The 26,156-nt window shown below is 41.3% G+C and overlaps 1 protein-coding gene across 4 annotated transcripts in view; it reads right to left on the bottom strand.

Annotated features, from left to right (window-relative positions):
• Nucleotides 1-5,012: 5,012 nt before the first annotated feature.
• Nucleotides 5,013-26,156, bottom strand: part of nrp2a (neuropilin 2a) — a 95,010-nt gene continuing 73,866 nt past the window's right edge. The window contains exons 12-18 of one of the 4 annotated variants that reach the window (XM_030155969.1): nucleotides 23,712-23,792; nucleotides 23,402-23,506; nucleotides 15,351-15,616; nucleotides 14,661-14,757; nucleotides 12,946-12,978; nucleotides 7,985-8,050; nucleotides 5,013-7,424 (exon numbers count right to left, since the gene is read on the bottom strand). In XM_030155969.1, coding sequence (XP_030011829.1) covers nucleotides 7,120-7,424; nucleotides 7,985-8,050; nucleotides 12,946-12,978; nucleotides 14,661-14,757; nucleotides 15,351-15,616; nucleotides 23,402-23,506; nucleotides 23,712-23,792 — 953 coding nt within the window. In that variant the 3' untranslated portion in view covers nucleotides 5,013-7,119. Of the gene's footprint in view, nucleotides 7,425-7,984; nucleotides 8,051-8,091; nucleotides 11,119-12,945; nucleotides 12,979-14,660; nucleotides 14,758-15,350; nucleotides 15,617-23,401; nucleotides 23,507-23,711; nucleotides 23,793-26,156 lie in introns of those variants that run through there. The other 3 variants (XM_030155987.1, XM_030155978.1, XM_030155996.1) reach the window with 3 other exon arrangements.

The following is a 26,156-nucleotide window of genomic DNA, read 5'->3' as shown; positions in this document are numbered from 1 at the left end:
TAGCCAGGCAAACTGGAGGACCAAGATGAAACCTGCTAGACATGGGGAGAATATGTAGAAAGCTCACTGAGATTTTTTTTATTTGTATTTTTTTTTATATCAGAGTTCTAGAGCAGGGGAAGGCAACTCTGGTCCTCGATGGCCGGTATCCTGCATGTTTTAGATATGTTCCTCTTCAAGCACACCTGGTTCAATAAATGATCAGATCATCATCAAGCGCTGCAGAAGCCTGAGAATGATGTAATGGCTTCCAGGTGTGCTGGAGGAGGGAAATATCTAAAACATGCAGGATATCAGCCATCAAGGACTGGAGTTGCCTGCCCCTGGTCTAGATGTTGTAGCAGAGACAGAGGGATTGACTCAGTAGACCAGAGGTGTCCAATCCTGATCCTCGAGGGCCGGTATCCTGCATGTTTTAGATGAATCCCTCTTCCAACACACCTGATTCACATGATAAGCCTGTCATCAAGCCCTGCAGAAGCCTGATAATGACCATCAGGTGTGCTGGAAGAGGGAAATATCTAAAACATGCAGGATACCGGCCCTCGAGGACAAGGATTGGTGACAACAGCTGTAGACGTTCCACAAAACAGTGATGAGAAGCAAGATGTCTGCACACAAAGAATTCATCTAGTAAAGAGGTAGTGGAGAGACACAGTAGAGGACAAGGTTAATTGGAAGAAGGTGTTGTTAATAAGCCACGCCCCCTCACACACACCTACAGGTGGGAGAGAAAACAGCAACACAAAAACCAGAAGACCACAAAATGTGTTTTATTAAATGAAACAAAAATCTGACTCGACTAGTGTTTAGGCTGTTTACAGACCTGTCAATCAAAGCTTCCATTTCACCTGAGAACCAATTTATGGAAGAAAAAATGCACCACCAGAACTTCTTAGATGTTTCAAATAACATCGATGAGACCAGAATGACTTGGACTTACATTATCATGTTAATATGTTTAGAGAAGTTCAACTTGAATCCATGGGGGGGGGCTAGAACTTTTTAGAGCCAACCCCATCAACTTTAAGATACTTCCACACTGACATCACTGTAGAGCTGAGATCTTTGTCCTTTTGTGTGAAGCTAATAAATAAGTCTGTTTAATATCAGCAGAAGGCAGGGTTCCATATGACTAATAAACACAGTGATAGAAGTACAACACTTCATTTTCCATCTGAAATGGCCTCCTCATCAGTGTGTACAACCTGTTGCTTCTACCAGATATTCCATGGATTGTCCCATATCCTCTTTTGGACTATCCGGGATGCTGGGGAACAGTCAGCTGATCAGTCATAAGAGCAGCTACATACAGTTATATCAACAATTTTTCCATTTCCCATTACATGTACTAACACTTTTTCACAAAAACCACCAGTGAGCACAAACACTAATCTGCAAAACTGATAAAGTACTTTCAAATTTTGTCATTTAAACATTTTCTAATGTGAAACTTCGACACGCACGTAAAATATGTTTATTGGATACACAGACTGTGTCTTTTTTGTTAAAAGTGTTGTTCCTGGCTTTGTGAGTCTCCACAACCATCCAAACATGGCTGCAAAGAATTAGTACCACTTGTCAAAATGGAAATCATTAAATTTTAATAGATCTTGTTGCAGTTTTTCTCAAACACTTACACATTACGAGCAGAACTTTTGAATAAAGATGTTAAACAACAACAGCATCTACTATAAAAAACCAGAACCTAAATCCTATCCCTGTGTTTCCACACGTGTTGAACCTAATGGATAAAAGAACCATGGGTCATTTCACTTGGTTTGGAAGAATGATTTGCATGATTGGGTTTAGAACTGATGGGATGCTGAGACAGAAGAAATGGGATTTTTCTTTGTGCTTTTCATTTCTTTTTATTGCTACACAAATGGAACTCATTTGGCAGTGTTTTATTCTATGCTCTTCATCAGTTACACCATTTCTCTCCAATTTAACTTTATTTTGTTGAAGCTCTTCTTAGTTTTCTCATGTTAGAGCTGGTTCTTTTGGCTGATGAAACTCCAAAACTTGTTTGAGACCATGCACCGGCTCTGAACTGGGTTCCCAAACTACCTTTGTCTGATACAAAGTCTTTCCTTCCGAACTGTGATGACTAACATGATGTCTGTTTACTCTATCTTCCATCTTGATTACATAATCCCCAGATTAATTAGCAGTGTGTTTCAGTCACTTCCTGTAGTGTGACCCTCAAATGGGCTCCCTCTACAATCTGGCCTATCGACTTACAGGGCGCCAGGGCTTTCTCTTTGAAGGCCGCCTCAGCTTCAGAGGCAAAAAAACTCTCTGATCTGACGGCTAAAGGAAAGAGCCCCCACAGTGTGCATTACAGACCGATAAAAAGTAGAAAAACAACATTTGGGTAACACACACACTCACCGGGAGAAAAAATTAAGAATAATTTGGTTGTGAAAACAAGAGGCGGTATGGAACAATGACAATCTGGCTCCTTTGGTAATTTCCTGTCGGCGTTCATTCGTGTGATGTGGTCATGACTGTTCTGCCGGGATCAATCAAACCGGTGAGCAGATGGCATCGCACTCCTCCGGCGGACTGGGGATTGTCTGTGTTTTTTCTGAGACAGTAATTGGCCCGCTATGTCATGGACCGGAGCATGCTAACAGCCACTGCCAATGGTGCTGTGCGGCGACAGCACGTGTTGTTATGCTTTGTATCGCTCGTAATGTAGTACCTGTGTTCCACGCTCCATTTAATATCGGCTCCAAATTGTGTTAAACGTTGCCATAATTAATAACGAACCACAATGTCCATGTATATCAGTGAAGAAAAACACATTTCAGGGTAAGAAATGCAACATTAACTTCAGCAGTCTTATTTATCTTCCATGTAATGACAGAACCAGCCTCACTGTGCAAAAATAGGGACCTCTTGGCTGCCTTTTCTGCAGACATCCACAAGCCCCCAAACAGTTGCACATATTGCGCCTGAAACTCTGTGGTGTATTTGCCAACAGGGTTTGCATTTAGGTGAGGAAAGCGTATGTGGATAAATGGAACCGTGTGTGGGAGACTCAGCAAGCTGTATAAAAGAGAAGCAGAGTAATTGCATGTGTGCTGCACGAGTCTGTGTGTGTGGCTGAGACGTTGGGCACTTCAAAGCTTTGATGTTGGAGCTCCTAAATGAGGGCCACCAGAGGTCCACACTAATGGGACATCATGGGGAGATTAGAGGCCAAGTGTAGAAGGCTGACAACACAGCATTATGTATGAATGTGTATGCGACACACAGCGAAAGAACACGAGTTTGTGTGTGCTTCCCCTTGTGTATTCTTTCTGCAATTAAAAGTAAAAGTTTAGCCTCGACTTTCAGAGTTTGTGGGTAATTGGACTGGTAGTATTTTGTTGCGCCCACAAGTATTGCAAGAATGTCAACAACGTAAAGAAAATATTATATCAATGAAAAAAAAAATGCATTAAAATATCAATTAATTAGCCTTGAAATACATTAAAACTAAATCTTTGATATTCAGTGAAGAAAACAACTCATAAACGAGGCTTGGCATGTTTGACAAAGTGACACCACTAAGCGAGTTTTCAACAACACTTTGCATTTTTCACAATAAAACCCTTGAAACAAAGGAGCTGAGCTGACAGAACAGCCTTCAGTTTTAAATAATGACATGTGTTTCTAATATCACCAGTGCAGTTTTGGTGGATTTTCAGCTGTTTGCTGTTTTTAAGAAGACACTAAAATGTTCTAGATCCTCACTGCTGCCTCGACATTTTGCGACCTAATGTAAGGCACTGAGCATTTCAATCAAAAATACATTGTCTCAGTACTTGGAATGATGGTTCTCAGCTGAAAAAAAATTGCAGGTGTCATATTCGACAGGTTGTCTTAGAAACCAGTGGAAAACAGAATATGAAATATCTGCTGACGAAACCCGGTGCTTGGTGGCAATTTTGCATCGACTGAGTTAAAGCAAAGGTTATAAAGTATGGATGCAGTATTTCATTCAAGAAAAAAAAAACCTTAAGAATTACAGATACTGGAAAGAAACCCATAAATACAAACAGGCTAATGTTACAACATCCCAGGGGTGTCAAACGCATTTTGGTTCAGGGGCCACATTCACCCCAGTATGATCTCAAGTGGGCCGGACCAGTGAAATAATACCAGTGAAAAAAATAAAATTACATTATGATAATGTTTACATCTACGTTTCCTTAAAAATCTGAATAACATGAACAACTTGAAATGTCTTAAGAAAAACAAGTGCAGTTTTAACAATATTCTGCCTCAGTTTATCAGTTTATCATTTACACATGTGCATTACAACTTACATTACAATTACAAATACACAAAACATTTAGCAACAGGTAAAATATTGATAACATTGCGTTTACTTTTCTCAAGACATTTCACGTTGTTCATATTTCTTCAGGTTTTTCACATTTTTTGTAAAAGAATAGTTTGTTAATGTAAACATTTTCATGTAATTTTACTTTTTTACACTAAAACAAAGATAAAATCTGCAGTTGTCATTATATATAGGTTATTATAACAGTATTTTTCTGGTCTGACCCAACTGAGATCTAATTGGTTTCTGTGCGTATGTATGGAACCTCAGTTAAAATGATTTGTACACTATTGATTAATATCTTTAGTGTAATTTTTGCATTTCACAAATTCATGTTACGGGACAGATTGGACCCTTTGGCGGGCCGGATTTGGCCCCCGGGCCGCATGTTTGACACCTGTGCCATATCTCATTACCAATGCATCCTTGATTAGAATCCACTCAAAATCTGTCGAAACGTTTGCTGGTTCACTAGATGGCACCAGGGTTCCAGGAATCCTGAATGGGCCCAACTCAAGAACCAGAACTAATTTGGTGGAAAGGCACTTCAATCAACAAACAATTGAAGAATCTGTTCAGATATGTTATTCTTCTCACATGCATGAACATGAGTGTCAACAATACCCTGTTAGTCCTTTAGAGCACATTCTCAGTAATAAACCCAAGTCTTTCATTGTATGGTATAAATCCTTTATTAAATAATCATAACAATAATTATAATAACAATCATAAAAAGAGCATTTCTGTACAAAGCCCCCTCTTAAAACAAAAAACAACAGCAGTCCGAGCAGTGCGAAAGGGGGGATCTGACCTTCTACACGTTTATGTCCTCCCAGACAGAAGGGTGCGCTATCACTGTCACTGTCAGTGTCTAATTACTGTGTCTGATACTGGCTCCAAAGGCAAGCTGGATCCCCGAGGCTCCAAGGCACTTTGAAGAGAGTCAGTGGGGTCCAGAGATGCGGGCCTCAGAGGAGAGGGAGGGCGAGTGTACGTATGCGTGTTGATGCGTGGTAAAGGTGAATGGCGTCGGTGTTGAATGTACGGCGCTGTTGTACTTCAAATGGAAACCTCAGGCCTCTCAGCAGCAGCTAGGGTTCCCTTCATCCCTTCATTTTTAGGTCTGAGTGCCTCTTAGTGATATGTGTGTGAGCATACGCATCTGTATATACACGCAAAATCTGTCAGTGTTTGTAGAATGGATTTGGATGCGACAGTGGATGTGCAGTGGGGGGAAAAATGAGGAGACATTTCTCTCACCCTCTCCTTCTCATGGCTTTCGAGTCCATTCAGAGCGTGCAAGGTGAGGGCCTTTTCTGATTTCTTCAAAAACCGTCCCGAATAATGCCTGCCTCGCTGTGCAAGAGCAGACGCTTAAAAAAAAAAAAAAGACAAAAGAACAACTAAAATAAAAAAAATAAAATAAAATAAAATCCAGGCCACATGTAGCCTGTAAGTTGAGGTGGGGAGGTGCGGGATATGTGTGTGTGAGTGTGTGTTGGAGGGGTAGGTCCTTTAAAATCATGGCTTTTGAGGTCCACATGTAGAAAGAGGGAGAAATGATACCTCTTCTCTCACCTCGGTGTCGCCTCAACGTTCCTCCGCAACATTTCCATGAACAGTTTCTGCTTTTTAAGGCTTGTTAAGTGTCCGAGCACACGGTCAGTCGATTGAGAAGAACTGTTTCCTGGCTGTGCATTTGTTTTTGATCCCATCTTGAGTTTTTTGTCCCAGTGAAAGCAAAACATAGAACGTTGAACCCCTGTGAGAGGCAGGGGCTTTCAGTGCTCTGTCAGTCATAGTCTCTCTCACGCTCTTTGTTTTTCGCTTTCCTCTGTGTTTTTCAGTCTCTGCCTTTACCAGCAATCCATAGGTTGCACCGACCAAAGCTCCTTGACCTTTCACCATTAATCACAATGTAAACATGACCTTCTCTTTGACAGGAACCAGTAACAACAGTCTCCAACAACTAAATATAACAAGAACTTTGTGTTATTAAAAGAATGTGTTAAAATGCCCCTCCTCTCCCCACCTCTACACACACATACACTTTCTTTGCCTCTTTTTTTCTACTCATCTGCTATCACATACTGGCAGCAGGCCAGAACAAAAACATTAAACAGAAAGAGAGTGACCGAGCAGAAAGACAAACTTGAGGGACGTCGGTGACTAAAAATACCACAGACTGTCAGGAACTAAGAGGATAACTGAGGCTGATAGGTAGCAGGGTCCACGACGGAACAAAAAAGCCAACAGGCCACACAAAGGAGCTAAAGTCTAGGCCACTGTGTTCACATGTGATCAAAAAAGACGCGTTCTAAGCATGTTCCTAACCTACCACCTTTCCAACACAATGTGTTCTGACTCAGTATGTGTAGCTTACAGTATCCAGTTTCAAAACTAGACCTCTTACAAATCTATGATGCATTTATAAACAGTTCTCTTTTGGTGGAGCAGGAATCTGTAACTGATATGTGTAGATATTTATTTTTGAGGCCAAACACCCCAGCAATGGAACAATCCATCTGGGTAACCCCAGTGTTTCTCTCATTGGTTCTTTTACCACAAAACTACCAACACTGGATGGTGCCATGTTTTCCAAACAGGAAACAAGTTCTCCTTTGAGCCAAATACTAGCTCGTTTATCCAGGGTCTGCACCGTAGAGTAAGTAAACTGACACTAAAGTGAACTGGAGGAAATGAAGAAAATAGTGAGAGGTTTTCACAAAATGGCTGCATCTCTCGCTTTCATTCAGTGTCCTTTTGCGTTTCCTCTCTCCTCCTCACGCCTCTGTGCAGCAGCGCTGTTGGTTCAGTTTGACCTTGTGCTTGAGGCCGTCATACAGTTCAAAGTTGTAGTTCTCCAAGGTGGTGGAGGATCGTGACGACAGGCCGCTGTAGGAGCAGGTGCAGTACAGGAGGAGGCCGGCGCACACCGCACCCAGCAAGACACCCAGGGAACTCATGACGATGATGGTGACCAGGATGGGGTCCAGGGTGTACAGCCACGAGTTGTCCTTCTCTGAGACTCGGGTCACAGGTGGCTCAGATGAAGGGGAAGGCGTGTTCCACTCGGGGAATGGTAAACCTGTGATGGCAAGGGAAGGAGGGGGGAAAGTTGAAATAAAACAAGAAGTTTGTTGTATAGTCTGCTTGACACTGAATATGCACATTTTAAAATACAATGTGGGTGCTAGGTACTTGAAATATGTGCATTATTTCACACAAAGTAACCTGAAATAGCACAGGCTTTTTGTTGTGGATGCAATTTTTCAGATTCCCTTATGTCTATTTCTTTGTACAGTGTTACTCCAATATGTCCCCACAAAAAGAACAAAACACAGAACACCATCAAACCATTATTTACAGTATGAGCGATACAATTTATCTTCCCTATTGTGCATTTATTATGATTGTGAATCCTGTGTAAAAATCTGTAAAATGTGTATGTATTGAGACTCATACACTTGTTTGTATGGGGTGGTCATGTTTAACCATGGATTGCGGGTATTTATGACACGTTATCAGTCTGAAGCTTGTGCTCAAAGTATCACAGCTAAAATAAATGGTAGCGACACTCTTGCGTGGCTTTTCCTCAGTTACTAAGCTACAACATTGTTTCTAGTCGACTTCAGTCCTTCTCCTTACCTCCACTTAGTGGGTTTCTGCCACTGAAAAGTCGTCCATCTCCAGATTCACTTGGTTTCCTCACTTCTGTTGGAGAAAAACACAGGACACATGTTCTTTAAGCATTGCTTGTTATAGCTAAATAATACAAGAAGTAAATAAAAAAGCCTTTATTTGTAGCTTTGCATCGCAGGGCCAGCACATATAGAACACTTAGCATTATGTTTAACTGAAAATTTGGCTGCTTTATTGGAAATTTGCAATGCTAATAATTATCAGCTTGTACTGCTTTTCTAATTCCCACACATATATTAAATAAAAAACCTGCTATGATACATAACCCTTTGTATTGGTAATACTACAAGTCTTAGTATTAGCTTTGGTATACACCCACACACAAGTCATGGAATAATAGAAAAATATGACTTTATTAATAGAGAAAGGTCAATGTGATACATTCTTGTCAAACACACAGTCATCACATAGCATACTAATGGAATAAGACTGTTCATTCCACATGAATAAGGATGCAGACATTTAAATAAATCATTAAAATTACCAATCATTATCACCATTAAAATCACCATCACTGTCATGTTTAAGAGTGGTGTATCAGATACTCAAAAGGCAAAAAAAAAAAGAAACAACCTAATGGCGACATTTAAGTAGTGCTCGTACAGTAGCTCTTCACTGAAACCCACGCCACTGCCAGGCGATGTGAACTGAAAATTGATATGTATGTGAGAGTCTGAATTGGAAGATTACAAGGGTGGTAAAACTAGCAATGGCTGCAGCACTTTAGTCAAGCCCAAAAGCTCAAGTGTACTTATACTTTAGAGGAGTTTTCTTTTCACTTTTTGTGTATGAGTGTGTATGTGTGAGTGCACATTCGTGTCTATATACGTGAGTGTGTGTCTGCGCTCGCTGATATTGGCTAGTGTTCAGGAGTGGAAAAACTGCTTGGCAAGGCACACGTCTAGATCTGGAGGTCTTTGATGGCCAATGGCATTATTAATACTGTTTCCAGGGCAACGGAAGTTGGCAGGAGATTGGGCAATGGAGGTGCAGTAGATGGGAGGGAAAAGTGCTTACCGCAGCCTTAATAAATGTTATCTGTCCATTAACTAATTACAACTATTAGAGGCTTGGAGCGTTAACGGTGTCGAGATGGACCGGGAAGGGTGTCCAATCCCTCCTCCTCAAGTTGATTTAAAAGCACATAGCGAGAGCATGCCAAAAAACCTCCTTCATCTATTTTTTTTTTTTTTTTTTACAGTGGAAAGAAAGTGGAGCTTCTAAATTGCAACAAATTGAGGCGCATTCTGCTGAGCTATGGGCCAGCAGGTGATGGATTTTTGCGAGTGTGACAGATCACAAAACTATGCCCCGTTAAGTCACAGAGTGAAGACCTCAATTTCATTCAATCCAGGGTGTTAAACTGAGCTCGTGTCAAATTGCGCCACCTCAGTACTGACTGATGAGAGACAAATTGGTGCCAATTGGTCTGTCTCAGTTGGAGTTAGTCAGGAATTTCCCAATGAATCAGCCGTTTAGATCCCAGATATGTTAAATATTAACATGAAATGCATTCTCTACATCTTATTTAATGCTCCAAGTCATTCATGGCATCTTCACTGTGACAAAGAAAGAATCATGATAGTGCTCTGGTTTTCATAATGTCTTGGATCAGTCTCAAGTGTGCACATATAGAGCATAACTCTGCACTTATGGCTTCCAGCTGGTCCAGAGGCATTGTGGGATTTGTAGGATTATAAATCACAGACAAATTGGTGATGGCAGACAGCTGTATCTATTTACAACCCTAAAAACAACAAGCACATATTCACACTGAAAACACAACAAAGGCTTGGCTCCACGTGGCTTTCATCTGGGCAGCTCAAAGACACGGGAAACAATGGAAGTGGGTGGTATGAAGCATAAATGGGAGTGGAGAAACGTGCTTTATTATTACGCCAGAGAATCAAGATGAAACACTAAACACTGAAGACGGCTGCATCCATCACTGACTGATGCCTTTATCAGGAGAAGACAAGACGTTCAATCAAATGAGCTGGTTATCTCCATTTGTGGTGCAGGATTTTAAGTGTGATGGATATGCATTCCTTTGTTTTTAAATGTGCACATGCTCTGTCTGAAAAGGACAGTGAAAGGACTTTTTTTTCTCCTCAGTTACAGCCTCAACACAGACCCATTTCATATCAAAGCTATTGTGTTGTTATTTCAGGTAACCGAGAACTTTATTTTCTGGAGCTGGCCAGATCATTTCCACGGTTCACACACTGGATGCCTCTCAGCCTAACAGTTTTCCTCCCCTCAGTACTGCAGAGCTCCTCGTGTCTCTGGGGTCTTGTTTTAGCCTGTGGTTTGGCAGCTCTGGCTGGCTCTGAGAGCAGAACCATCTCGACCCCTTAACCCCCTCCATCTCTCTTTCCAGCCCACACATGTCTGTGAGTACGTCCATGCTGGGGTCATTCCAGGAGGACCGCTGGGGTTATGAGGAGCCAGACGGCACTCAATGGTCCGAAACAAACTGTTCAGATAAATAACTTACTCAGACTTCAGTCCTCTCATCGGGAGCAGCATAGTGGGAAATGTCAACAGTGAACTCCTTCATGGAACAAAGGAGAAAACAGCAACCGAAGCTACAGCCATTTTAGAGACAAAGAGCACAGTGTTGCAAATTTTCACTTGGCAGTTTGGGACAATGTCCGTGTCATCATCACCCTTTTCGACTGTAAACTAAATGAGGGAGGGGTTCATCAAGTGGCTGCTCTGTCAGTCTCGTACACATCCTGCCACTGACGTCACAAGTTGGCGTCCTGCTCTGCCACACCCAACCCATCTAAGAGCTTCTTCTCAGCAGAGGGTACGGTGTCGGTCCCGGCTGTCCAACCTCACTGTCAGGACTGGCTCCACCCCTGGGGCGGCCATACTTGAGGACCAGTTAGAATACTGGAAGCACTGCGAGGAGCTGTGATAGGCCACTGACAGCTGGCTCTTCTTGGTGGCCAGGTGTTGTCGGCAGCAACAGAGGGCTCTGACCAAGATGGCCACTGCCAGGAGAAGGAGGGCGCCCCCAGCGGCCATAATGTAATACCAGTGGATGGGCAAGGGAGGCACTGGAACGCCTCCCCCTGGTGGAAAGATACAGAATAGTTGGCCAGCGGGAAAAAGAGAGGAGTGGCACTTTTTATTTTCTACATTTAATCCTCTATTTTACGTCCTAGTGGTCTTCATCATATGAACAGCAGGCGTTCACCTCATGAGAGCATGCACAAGCATGCCGGTTGCAAAAAATAAAATAATTCTCCAAGGCCCAAAAAAAAAAAAAAAGCATCCATTTCTGTCATGTAGCTTGGGTTGCAGTTGAAGGTTTTCACACCAAGATCATCAAGAGATTTGGTTTGAAATCAGTCCAATGGTTGATCCAATCAAGTGCAATACAATTAAAAATTTTTCAAAGCTCTGGTGAAATGATCTGGTGTGAAATGAAAGCCAAAATAATTAGTCATAAAAGCACCCACACACATTGAATTAAGGAGCTTCCTCTTCCTGTTTTGCACTGGTACAGGAAGTTACAAACAGCTCCCTGATAAAGTCTCAGAACCATGCAAGAATAAGTCGGACACCACATGGGAATCCAATGTTCCGGTGCTCTCTCAGAGCCGCCATTGGATTGGGATTTGTTATTTAGCTGGCTCGAGTTGGGAGATTTGTTTTGAGTACATAATTTATCCTGTTCTCTTCTCTTGGTTTTTCATTTTGCTTTTCTCATGCATCAGCCTCCTGGCCAGTCCTCTCTTCCTCAAGCCAAGCGCTGTCTCCTTGGAGACTATCTTCACAGATCCTCTATACTGCTGCCCCTGGCTTGAACCCCCCCTTCTCGAATTCTTGGTAAGCACCAGCTAACCATCTTCCAAGAAGCCTCAACTTATCCAAGTCCACTAGCAAAAAATGAACCCCCCCAAGGCATTGAAAAACTAAAAAAATACATCCACATGTGCCATCCAAACTTGATGTGGAGAGCTGGAAAACTGAGAGAATGTCACACTGAACTAGGGAAAGTGAAACAGAGCTGAATACATCCTGATTTTTGGACCGTGTCACATAATTACAGAAAGAAATGGTGCGTGGTCCTGCTACTTCACACTGCACACACTCATTAGACAAAGCCGAGTTGGGAAGGGGGAAGAGAGAGACTCCCGTGCTAGCTGCTGCTCAGTCACTCTATCTGATTGCTTTTCGCTGGGGACACTAGTGAATATATATGTGTGTGGCAATATTAATGTGTGTGTCTGTGCCGTTTGTCAAGGGTCAGGGACCTCGTGTGAGTGTGTGTGAGGGCGGAGGAGCAGAAAAGCCAAAGAAGTGCACACACATCACATTGAAACTGCCAAGCTCTTATCTTATTGGAAGACATTATGAGATGCCAAAACACTAACATCAATCTCATAGAGTCCCCCAGGATGCTCTAAATATTTTTCATGAGGCAGACAGTTATTTAAAACCCTTCAGGCTGTGTCAGGCAGCTGAGAACTGAGAATATGTAGCTCTTTTCAAATAACTAACTCCATGAGGTGTGCTTGATTTAGCTCGGCTTTCACGCAGAATTTGCTCTTTTGAGACTAATCCTTTGTTTCCATGGAGACTGACAAGGTAAAACTAATGCATAAAAACAAATTACTAAAATAATCAGACTAGGTTGGAGTTAGGGAAATGTATTTTGTGTTTGGAAATGTAATAATTTATACTTTGGCAAAGGGTTTAGTATTTGTTCGATGATGTCTACATGCTGCTGCTGATGCGATGAATGCCGTTGTATTAATCTGAAACCACATAGCCTGGCAGCCTCTTAGTGAGACAACTCAGTGCCACCAAGCAAAACCCCAAGGCTGGTGCATACCCATCGGGCAGGAAGCAAGACCAAAAAGGAAGTGACATCATAACAAAGTGAAACTCACCTGTCATTTCTGGAGAAATTGCTGCTATGGGTTCTGTGAGGACAGAGAAAGAGTGAGACAGACAGACAGAGAGACAGGAACAGAGAGAGAGAAAGAGGGAGCTGTTAGATAACTTTTAATATGAGGGAAAAGTCATCCAAATGTCACACAAATGTCACAAGACTATCAAACTCCTCCTGAGGAAATTTAAGTGAATTCCTCAGATAACTCACATGCATTATGGCATTTACTCAGCTCCTTTGCTTGAATGAAATTTCAAACACAGTACATCATGTGAGCTGGGAATTTGAGATGGGTTTGCTGAGTGTATAGGCAACGTGTGTGTTGTTTGTGTGTCCGTGTTTGCAAAGTTCACGCATTTCAAGTTGTTTATCTGCAAAGTCCAGTTTGACTGGAGAGGGCTGAGGGTTTTTGGCTTGCTGCAAATGCACAGAGCAGAACCTTTACTTTGATTGCCTGGAATGCAAACACAAAGAACGAGTGTATGTGTGTGTGTGTATAAGAGTGTGTTTAGATAGCGTGTGTGTGTGTGTGTTGGGGACGGGTGAGAGGGAAAGAGAGAAACTGTCTTGGGAGCTGGCGCCTTTTGGCGGGAACGCCAACGTACTGTGAAAAACGCGACTGCGTTGGGTGATAAGCAACATCCCAGCATGCTCTGGGAGTGGCGATGGTGGCAAGGGAAAAGAGTAAGGAGGAAACAGCAGCATGGAGGCGGTGTGTGTGTGTGTGTGTGTGTGTGGGGCTGTCATCTTTGCCTTCCAAGCTGCTGCTCAGCTTAGACTCTCAAGATTTAGAAGACACATAAACATAAATTAAGTGATGGAGCACAAATAGACCAAAAACTAATTCTGTCACAACTAAGACACACTTCTTCCCTCATTTCCACTCGGTTTACTCCCCACTGTGGTCCAGCTCCACAGAGTACTGGACGTCAGTCAGAATGTATGACGGTCGGTTTTTGGCTCTGAACCCCCACCTCGGCCTCTGATCTGTTTAAGACCCTCTCCAAAGCCCCTGCTCGGGCCAGATTAAGGAGGCTGTGCCGGTGCTTGGCTCACACCAGGCAACCAGAAACTTGCTTGGGAAACAGCCTGTCTAGTAATTCCCTTTGACGGCTCGGGAAAAGCTCTGTTTACAAATACGACAGAGGAGAGAGCACAAGAGAGAGATAGAGGCAGAGGAGAGAAAGTGAAGAAGAGAAATCTAATGAAACATAGATTAGCATCGCAGGGGCCCACGGGGCATTTATGGCCTACTTTTCCTATTCTTCTTTTCCTTTCTTACATTTTTTTTTTCGCTTGTGGAGGAGTAAACGTTGTCCCTCCCTCTCCTACCTCCTTTCATCTCTGTAGTGAGTGGGATCTCTGGAGGAGAGGCTGTCTCCAAAACTGGAGTAGGTGGAGAGGGATAGAAGTGGGGGTGCTTATCACTTCATGTGTGTCACTGATGATGGACCTTAGGGCTAAAAGTGCAGTAAGCGGACAGGAAATGGAGGGTGACATGAGGAGCAGCGTTGTTTGGACAGAAGAAGAGGTCAAATCTGTAAGTGTGTTTTTGGGGAAATTTGCCAATGTTTTCAATATTCATTTGGACCAAAAACACTTTAGTTAAAAAAAAAAAAAGTCCCTGCCTGTAATCCCTGCCTGAAAATTCATGAATCTGCAGCCTTGAAGGGAAGCATGTGGATAAAGTGTGTGTTGGTGTGTGTAACTTACGTGTACACTCCTCCAGAGGCTTGCTCAAGCTCATGTGGATGTTGTCGATCCAGATGTGTCCTCTGGTGCCATGCTCAAAGAAACCCTCCATCACAACCTACCGCAGCCAAATCAGGTGGAGGAGGAGGAAAAGGAAAGAGAAGAAGAAGAGGAGGAGGAAGAGGAGGAAGAGGAAGACAGAGACAGGATGAAGGCAAGGGGGCACAGGGGGGCGGAGGCAAATGGAGAACGGGGACAAGTGAGGGGAGGAGGGGGAGAAAGGGGGATAAAAACTTAATATGTGCCTGGATTTCAAAGTTGCACTCAACACTTGCAATCATCTGCACAAGCTTCTCCAACTTCCTTTTTTATGAGAACATTAAGTGCTTGTGATGTCTCTGACAAATTCACAGCCGCCAACAGAGAAAATGTGGTTTACTTTATTTGCTTTGTAGTCAAACCTGGCCTGAGGTTAGCGAGAGAGAGGTTAGCGCTATCGTTTTCATAAGCTTTATGTTGATTGTATCTCAGTCTAAGCAGCCTTGATAAAGAAGTTAAAGAGTTTCTCTTTCTGGGGAATCTGACCCAGATACCAATTTATCAACTCGACATACTTTAATATAGCTCACTGACACTGGCCACATTCTTTCCTTCTATATTTGTATGAGTGTCAGACAGTTTTTTTTTAACAAACTCTGAGGTTCCCCTTACCTGGAAGTCTTTAGGAGAGCGAGGCAGAATGGTGCGGCCCTCCTTCCACACAGGGCCCTGATCATCTTTCAGCGTCCACAGGAGGGTTTCCTCATGGTGAGCGTCTCGTAGAAGAACCTTCAGGTGACCCTCGGCTTCCCCCCACATCTGGTAGGAGAAGAGGAGGCAGAGGGGTCCGCTGTCGGCCACCACTACTGGGCTTATAAGTCGGGCTTTCTGCTTCTCCGTCTTTAAGCTGGCATCGATGTACAAGTAACTGTTGAGCTCTGGAGAGGAAAAAGAGAAGCATAGAAATAATCAGTTTATCTTAACTCCATAACGCCAAACGTATCATATTTGGTACATGAGTTTTGAAGCCCTCTACATGATCAGTGTGATATTTTATTTCTGGAAAACCTGATATATACAATTTGATACATGCAATACATGCAATTCATTCACCAGAAGCCTTTCCAGTGACATCACAAGACTGTCAATAACCCTTAGGGGTCTGAGCCTATTTTGGTTGTTTTTGAGTACTTTTGATTTTACCTTTATATACTATATAAAGAAATGTTTACTACACCCATGTGTGGTATCTTTTTTTTTTTTCAGCAGAACTTCTTCTATCTCATTTGCCTACTATTTTTTCACTTTAACTCACAGAAAAGGCCGAAAAACACAACAAAAATATAAAATCCGATTTGAAAAACTTATATGATTTATTGCATACATAACACAAAGAGGATTAATGAACGTTTTCAAAGACTTTAGAAGTGAATATTGGTTCTAAATATTAGGTGTATAAAATTAAAACTGTCATAAAGGAAAACATATTTGACATAAAAGCACAACTTTACATAGACATTTTCTCTAATTTTCTCACCCCCACAGTCCTCCCAGTTTTCGAATCCGGTTCAGGTGGGGGTCATCCTCACCCTTACCTGTACTGCTAATGCAGTCTGTGTGGCCAGTTTTTTCAGTTTTGGAAAAGGACAAAAACTGATTAAGATATGGTTAGAAATATAACGCCGGCTCCATCTCATTTTCACACTTTTATTCACGTTTGTTTGCTCTGGTTTCAAAACGTCCTATCTCCGGTTGTATTTGCTCTATCAACATCAAATAGAAAGTGGGAGAGTGTTTGTATCAAGTCAGTACTTTTGAATGCTATTGTCCCCAGTGGTCTACGTGACCAACTTCCAATGCCACGACGTGTTGAAAATATCATGTGATTCAGTTACAGGGCCGTGACCGTGGACCCCTAAGGGTTAATGAAGAAGAAGGCAGAACTTTGCCAACTTTGAAAAGGAATTACCAATTTGTTAGACAGGTTTGTGTTATATTATGTTTTTGTTTGTTCAAAAATAATAATATTTGAGCATTGAGACCCGATGTATAAAATATAAAATTATATATACAAAATTGAAACTCATACATGGAAATTGATATTTGAAAAATTATTATTTTTGGTTGTTCTGAAGGACCAATAAAGGCTCCAGTTTCAAAGAAGTGGAATTTTTGGTCAATGATTTAACGGTTCAGGCTTTACAGGGTTAAATGGCAACAAACACCAATATAGAAATGTAATATGTGACATATATGACCATATCAGGAATGATATAATTTGTACACGCACATACAACATAAAATAAAAACACCCATATGATTCATAACAGGTGTGTACAATATTGAAACAAACTGATATTGAAATATATTTTCTGCAGTATTGTAAGTATTCCAATATTCAAAAAAAAAAAAGTACAGGAATTTTAACCAGATGACTTGAATACCTCCATTTGGAAATAATTAATCAAGAATGAACCAGCATGTCACTTACTAGCTACATAACAAGTATTTGAGAACCCTTAAATGAGACAAAGTCATGTTCTATCACACAGACTTCTCTTCTGATTAGTTGCAAAGTGAATTTTACTTCTGTACAAAGCAGCAAAAAAAGCCATAGAATGACATGTTTGATTACATTTGCCTTAATTGGCTTCGTACGTCCTGGTTGGGACTGTTACACATGCATACTTTGTGATGACATGGCTGAAACAATGTGCTGTGCAGCCATTTTTCATACATATGATTTCACCTCATATGTACATGTATTTAAAATCGTGCATACATACAGGACTTATATTACATTTACATATGGGACAAGCTATATTTTCTTCCCTTGCACTTTTTTTTGCATCTATGTGTGTCCATGTTTCAGCTTTATTTATGAGAAAATCCTCTGAACTTTGGACTTATTTAAAAAGATGCTGTTTTGCAAATTCCAGAAAGCTGAGAGTGGAGATTTTCACCTAATAGGAACAATATGCCACCAAGATGTGTCAGTATTAGTATGAGCAGAGATTTACTTTAACCTTGAATTTGCTGCTTTCTCTAGTCAAATAAACAGTTGTAATTGGTTTCATTTCTGGCCTTATATCAATAAAAATGAAGGAAAATTGAAAAAGCTGTGCACACGTCAATTATCCACAAGAGCACAGATACTATGCTATGTGTTATGGCATCATTTATCATGGCGGTTTCACTCGTATACACGTGTACAGTAGGTGTTTTACATGACTTTTAAACAAGAAGTATCTAATCACCAGTTGCTAACAGGAACGGGATCAGTACCATACAATAGTCGCACTAAACAATGGGGATATGACAAATATAAACAGTCAGAAGAATAGGTCCAGTGAGAGCGTCATTCGTTCATGGAGTCTAACCAGAACTCCAGCCAAGACCCTCGGGGCCTATTTCTCTTCATTCCCTTCCAGGTAAATGACTTAAACAACGGAAAAGTCCAACAAAACGCATGCCGCTCCATTTGTTTACACCAGAGGATGTTTAGTTTGCAAATTGGATGCTGACATGAATACCATTGTGAGAGAGTAAGATTGGTGAGCTTACTGTATGCATGTGTGTGTGTGTGTGTGTGTGTGTGAGGGAAAAAGTGACTGCATGCGTGCCCATATATGTGTGAGAGAGCGGCTCAATGAGGCGTCTGGTGAAGAATTTCTTAAGTGGGCTCTGTGGGAAAATGGCCAGTATCAACAATCTGCAGATTAAATCACCTGCTTTATCATGAACAACTGTGTGGATTTGTGTGTGTGTGACTGAGAATGTGTGCTGTTTTTGTTTTATAAGTGAGAAAAAGTGGTCTGAGTGTTTATTTTTCACACCACTTCTTACATTTATTCCCTACATGCTTTTGCTTTCTACTGCATTATTAAAAATTTGTGATTATTTATTAGGGATTTTATTTTGCATACGTGCACGAGTCCAAAATTGAGGCTGGTTCAGTCGACTTTAACTCACTTCAGTGGAAGGGTAGCAATATTTTGTCTGATAAATGAAGGTTCGGTGATACCAAAACAGTGGTTCCCAGCCTTTTTTGGCTCGTGACCCCATTTAAACATTCAAAACGGACACATTTTTTTGTTAGAATTTATTTGTTTTTCATCATGGAATAGTTTGCTGTACTATGTTGCAAATAAACATTAACTTTAGACCACATTTAGACTATATAATGTATATAATGCACTTTTTTGGTGTCTGCTTCTTTCCATTTTGTCCATTCTCTGTTCAGTCTGGTTTTCTGACTGCGACTGTGTCCAGGCAGGTTGAAGTGTAGTAACGCACGTAGTCACATGATCGGGTCAATCATGATATGCCCTCTCAGATATTATATCCTGCATTTTATTTGAACTTGATTTTTATTGGGGAAAGTGTGTGGTGTTTTAATTACAATGAAATATATATTGAATCATCAAAAAATATTTTTATTAGTAATTTTAAAATTTTTTTCTTCAATTACTAGAAATTTCAGGCGACCCCGTTTGAATTCCAGGAAAAACACTGCACTAAAAGCTGATCAGAGGTGGGGCTGGGCTAATTTAGATAACAGAGAATGTCTTCTAAATGGTGATCATGGCTTAAACAGCGACAATAGCAACTGTATTCTATAAATGATTCAGTTACAGCTGTGGAATTGGCTGCTTGTGACTCCTGTGACATAGCGCTAAGGTCTTTAATAAAAATCTAAGATAGGTTCCTACATGAGGCAGGCTTCTTGGGAATCACACCTTTAACAACTCAATTTAAATGATTTGCCTCCACACATAACCTTCCAACATCATTTCAACCTAAATCGACTGTAAAATAACACATTAAAAGATGGTGTGTTGATATATCCTGTGATGCATGTTACACACAAGTCAATGCATGGGTGGACAAAAAAGGGAGAAGAATGTTTTGACTTGAAGAGAAGTTAATGCTCACTTTTACTACAGATGAGTTAGTACTTCTAGTTTTTTCTTTACACAGATAGCTATATATGTATGTATTTTTGTTACTTCTGACTCTGTTTAACTTTTGTTTCCAAGTGACAGCACATGGTTTACAGCAGCACACATCTGTCTTTTGTCTTATAGTAGCATGTTTTCAGCATGGCCGCACTCATGCTATTGACTGGCTGGGCAGATAACCTTTTGCAGTGTGTATTTGTGTGTGTGCGATCTCTCCTGCGATCAGACAAACAGTATCTGGAGGGACAAATCTTCCTCCGACTTGACAGCTCCCCTCTGCCCGCCATACGCTGAGACTCGCCTGTGTGTGACACTTCAGACAGTGTGTGTGACAGTATGTCCCTTGGCCCTTTGCCGGCCCGCACAGAGTGTGCACTGTGCACTCTCCCTCGCTGCAAATAACACCATTTTGTGTGTGTAGGTGCGTGTACATGCAAGTGTAACATATTCGTGGCTCTGCGAGGCAATGTATCACTCATTTTAATGTGTGTGCACCAACGCCACTTGCATCCTTTCTGCCTGGTGTTGAAGTGTGGCGTCTTGCAGCGAACCCCCCATTGTCGTGCCTCTTGTTTGCCAGACAGCTCATAATCGAGACTGCCTCGCCATACGCAGCACAACAGAGCATTATTAATCCATTTCACAGCGGTCTCCTGCAGCGAGAAGCAAACAAGGATTCAATCTATGAAGCCTAGTTAGCAAGTTTTTACTAGCGGGGGTATATTAAGCCAAATAATACAACATTGTATGGTGGCTAATTCAGACTGCCTTGTGACTGCGTTCATGGCTGAGGTCAAGAAGTGGTGAGATTTTAGTTTCTGGTCATGTGAAAAAAGGGATTTCTACGAGGATTTAACAGTGATGAGATAGTGGTAATATAATGATCCTGTGTTGGCTGGGATATCTGACCTTTGACACATGTAGCAAAATCAAAGGCTGGCGTGGCGTGTCAAGACGATGCTTCATACATGAAAGCCACAACCTGACTAATGTAAGCAATCCTCTCCCATGCAGCTGTAATGAAAGAAGCTGCTTTGAAGCCCCCTGTCAAAGACGCTTATGACCTAAATAGGTCATGCTTCAAGAACGTTTCCTCCTTTGCTGTGAGATCTGTTGCCATGCTGAACATGACCCAGGTGACATCACAAATTTGACAAAAAAAGGGAGGGTGTGCTGAATCTCCTGTTTAATTCTCTCCAGCTGGAGAAATTCTGAATTTTTCATAGTCTTGCTCAAAACCAATGAATTTTAAAACAAGGCTGGGATAACAATCCCTTAGTCTGCCTATAAAAAAAATTTAAAAAAAGTGGCACCCAGCAGGAGATGTCTTCTGTAGCTTTAAATAACACGCCAAAAGCTGCACTTTTGATCCACATTTATATATATATATATATATATATATATATATATATATAAAGGGAAAGTGAATAATTATTTCTTCAAGGAGTGTCTAAGTAGATGGGAGCCACACAGCATCATCTGGGATGTGCCGGAGGTAATGGAGGGGCAGTAAAGGCCAGCTGGGAATAACTGGGATCTCCTGCGCTCAACTTAATTGGAGCTACTGTGTCTTAACCCTTTCTTCACCAGCACTCGCTCCACCGAGATGTCAGACAATTTGACACAGAGACGAGCGCGCACAGAGTTAGTGTATCATACATGTCACATGCGAGGCCTGTATGTGCTTGACACAGTGGCACTGCATCTCCTTCCCTTTGAATCCCCCGGAGTCATTTTCATTCTCATTCGCTTGGAAAGAGCAGTGCATCTGGCAGACAGTGTTGTTGTTGCTAAATTAGACCGGTTTCAATTTAAGGAATTATTTTAATCAAATTGAAAAAGGACTCAATGAAGATGCACAAGGAGAATGACTCCATTTAATTATAGAAAACAGTGTCTTGTCTGGACCCAGTGAAGTTGATAAAATAAACTTAATGCATTTGTGCTTGTGCAATTTTCTACGCCCAAATGAAAGGAGTTGTCTTTGCAACTGCATACATAAAGAGCTCTGCTGGAGACACTTTCAAGTTGAAAGACTAACACTCATAACCCTCAGACCAATATGAAACAGTTACAAGTATTAATTTTTATTGTGCCATTCATTTATAAGGCCTTGCTTTGGTTTTGGGCTTAAGATACTGTCATGAGGTTCATTTAAAGATAAAATTGTGCATTTTCACTTATTTTTATACTGTTATTATCTGGGGCGCCGATAAGGGGGGGTGACTAATTCATGGGGCTAAGCATGCCATAGAGCAGTGGAGGGGGTCCAGTGGATACAGGTTAGAAGGTGTAAAAATGTCTTATAAGGTCCGCTGTATAAGAGGCATAGAAGTTGGGAGTCGGACGTTGTAAGTATATTAAGTTTTGGTTCCATGTCACGCTAGCATAAGTGACGTTATGTATGGACACCCCCCCCCACACACACACACACACACACACTGAATTTATGAAAGGTCCACAGCGTTTATGCTTTCATGGGACCCACAATTGGTAGCGGCACCCCTGGTTATTATAACTGCTGGAGCCAAAATACATTTCTGTTTGTTTATTCCTCTTTTTTATTTTGATCTTAATTTAATAATTGTTTAGTGGGTGTGGCTGTGATGATCGCCACATGTGCAGTTCATCATGGGTGTTGCTATGGGTGTGGCACGGTTACGTATACCTGCAGTGTGAGGTGGGTGGTGTGTGTGTGACAGCCCCAAACAATTTTCTGACCATGAGACAGAGTGGTTTGAGTTGGTCGGCGTTTTCACTGTTTTTCTTGTGTTGAGGAGCCTATTTTGTTTATTTGTAGAAAGTATATTGAACGACGATTGTGACCTATAATGAACACTTGGACTAGATATTAGTGAATAAATGGACTGGCATATCCAAAGACAAAGAAAAGCTGCTGGACATTCATTCATGCACGCGTCAAAAATACAACAGGTTGAACCCTTCCACACCATAGCAGTGGCTAAAGGTAAAGCCACTACAATTACAAAACAGATAGCAGTTTTCACATTACACTCAAATATTTAAAAAAAAAAAGATGATGATCGCAATATAACAAATCTTACACGATAAAATATAGTTGTGTTTTTTTAAACTTTTCCACGTATTTTGTATTTGTATTTATTTATTTAGTTACGGGACAGTGTGAATTGTGCATTAGTTGGAAAGAACAAGATGAAAGTACCAGATTTAGCAGAGAAGCTCATTTCTGTCTGTTGTCCTGGACAAATGACCAACATAATAAAACATCACATAGATTACGAAGTACTAATACAAAGAAAACCATTAAATACGACAAATATAGGAAAGTTTGCTCAGGCTAAACACATAAAATGGGGCTTCCATTCTAAAAATACAATAACATTTCCTAGAAAAAGAATAGATATAAAAGAAAGAAGAGAGAAGAAAAAAAAAAAAAAAGAATAAATAAATAAATAAATAGGCTAATCGACCATAGCAAACTAGACAAGGAAAGAAGTGCAAGAGTAAGAACTATTGAGCTAAAAACGTCTGTAGAATTAACCAAGACAATTTATACAATTGGTTTAGGTGCAGTGAATAAACACTTCTACAGCTAAGTGTTTACGCGACTCCGCATTCTTCAGTTCTTCAGGTCACTGTCTATCAAGAGCTTTCTACACTGAGGAAGGGAAAAAAAAAAAACTACACTAAATCTCCCTGAAGCAGCTCGGAGTCGTACTGCTGACCAGACAGCTGCAGTGAGTCATGCAAAATCTTCACATGACTGATGAGGAGACTCACCGTGGCTGTGCAGGGACCAGAGGAGAGGGGCGCTGGGGTCATGGGTCCACCCACACAGGCCATGGTCAAAGTCACACACGCCGTCTGATGGAGGAGACATGGCTACTGTGGACGTGGAGCCGGAGCCACGGGGCAGAGACGAGGAGGAAATCAGTCATTTCAGATACAAAAAAAGCATTCACAGCTGCTTTACATAATGTCATACAGCCCTTTCAAAGGATTTCATGCTTGTTATTACAGCTTCCTAATAACACCGCTAATCCAGTTTTTCTTTGCTTTTATGTAAAAATGAAAGTCATCGCAGCCTCACCTGTAGTCGTAACGGGGGGAGTGGTTGTTTCGGTGGCAGGAGGCAGAGTTGGCGTAACGGTGTCTGCAGGCGTGCTGATTTCTACAGAGGAAAACAACACAAGGCAGGTCAGATGTAGCCGTACGAAACAATACAACAATCCTCAGACATGACTACTGTAAAACATACACATAAATCAGCATTTGTTCAAGACTTTATCAGCGTTTGTTCAGATGTTATTTATGAGGGGTTTCTCTGCCGGCAAGACAAATTAGGCCCAGACAGGAAAAACATATGTGAGAAAGGAAATGATAAGTTACAAAGACAAAGAAAACAATGAACTAACAAGGTACAGTATGTCTTCATACACCTTCTGTAACTTTCTATTCTGCTTCTGTCCTTGTGGTTTAGTTCACGCAATGATTAATACGATGAGTATGAGTGATTATTTAATGCTTATAGAAATTTTCTCTGGAATGTTTTATCTGGAATTATTTCGCCTACAAGAAGGATGATATTAAAACATGTGTTCTGTGTCGACAGTGCCTTACACCTGTTGACACAACGAGAGAAAACACAACTAATTTGTTTGACCATTTACGTCGGCACCACACAGCTATTATACCCTCATGAGTAGTTTTTCATATTGCAACATATATAGAAAAAAATCGCAAAGTCAGGTTTTTTCCAATATTGTGCAGCCTTAACTTGGTGCTAATGTTTACAGTCAGAAACATCAGTCACAGGCACTTGATTCAGATTTCATTGCTGAACTATAGTTGAAAAAGAATGTGAGTTCTAAGTATAAGAAAATGCTGGAAAAGTAGCAGCTGCTGCCTGCTGTGCATTGTCAGCAACACAGAGGTGTGAAGAGATGACAAGAGACACATTATTTATTTCAGTAATAACAACTGTACTCTTTGTGAACAAGTTCTGAAAAGGTGAGAAGGGTAATCAGGAATAGAAATGGCTTTTTCTTTATGGATTCTTAATACCAGCTAATTAAATCAATCTCATTTGATTTTGTTTTTTTTGGTCAGAAATGACAAGCAAAAAAACTAACTAATTGAGCTTGTATTTAGGCTGTCATTATTAATAAGAATATAAAGAAGCTGGTATCTTTATTAAAGTGAATTAGTGGTGAATCACACTGCACACATGCATGAATCATACATCAATAACAGCCTCATTTAATGTATCACCCATGATGATGAAGAGGCAGAGAAATAGAAATACGCAGCAATAAAGGCATATTGTCAATAATTTCGACATCACCATGACATCATGGTTAGATTCTCAGATTTCTCTGTGGCTCTGGAGAGGCTTTGTCATACGACTAACTAACCATGGTAAGAATAGAATAGAATAGAATAGATCCTTATTGTCACGAGAACGATGAAAATCTGTTTAGTAGCAAAAACACTTAACGCAAAAAAAAGACAATATACAAAATACTGAAAAAGTGGAGGCATGTGCAAAAGCTAAGTTCATTCATTCATGTTCTGAACCTGCTTTATCCTCACTAGGGTCACGGGGGTCGCTGGAGCCGTTCCCAGGTACTTATGGGCGAAGGTGGGGTACACCCTGGACATGTCACCAGTTCATTGCAGTTCTGACAGATAGAGACGAACAATCACTCTCACATTCACACCTATGGGCAATTTAGATTAACTGATTAACCTATCAGTGCATGTCTCCACACAGAAAGGTCCCACAGGTGTTGGAATCAAACCCAGGACCTTCTTGCTGTGAGACACGAGCGCTATCCACTGCACCACCGTGTCGGCAAAAAAAAAAAAAAAAAAGCCAAGTTAAATGTGTATAAAACTGATGGATTGAAACACAGAGAATCGACATCTTGGACCCTTCTCTCCAGTCTCCTTTCAGTTTTCCCACCCACAGTGCGAGGGAAAGGCGGAGGCAGGCACAGATAGCCCCAGAGCACCCAAGGGGGGCCCCGTCATGTTGTGTCTGGGTGCTCAGGCGTCAGTGTCTGTCTCACACACAAGCAAACATTCACTCACAGATTCACAGGCATGTTTGCAAGCCAAACACACACACACACACACACACATACACACACACACAGAATGGCTGGCGCTAAAGCTGATGGATGGATGTGTCTAACAAACTCCCCTCGACCTTGGATAGGATGATCACACTCTGGGACCACTCACTGACTGTCAGGGAGGATACAGAGACCCACACACAAAGAGCCCATCTCCCACTCTGATTTTGTGCAAATATGAACTCTTTGAATGCAGTACAGAGTGTCTGCCTCACTCCATAACTCATCCACAAATGGAAAAAAGGGAGAACAAACACAAAAGTGGAAAATATGAACCTCTTTCTGCTCTTTACATCTTCTTAAGCGCACATATTTCACAGAAGGAATACAAACAACAAGCGAAAAACCCCAACAACTTCTCTCCTCTCATTAAAAACACATCACATGTGCACACACAA

This window comes from Sphaeramia orbicularis, chromosome 2 (genome assembly GCF_902148855.1).
Source record: "Sphaeramia orbicularis chromosome 2, fSphaOr1.1, whole genome shotgun sequence".
NCBI classification, from domain to species: Eukaryota; Metazoa; Chordata; class Actinopteri; order Kurtiformes; family Apogonidae; genus Sphaeramia; species Sphaeramia orbicularis.
The sequence above is the reverse complement of the archived record's forward strand: the minus strand, read 5'-3'. Positions and strand labels throughout refer to the sequence as shown.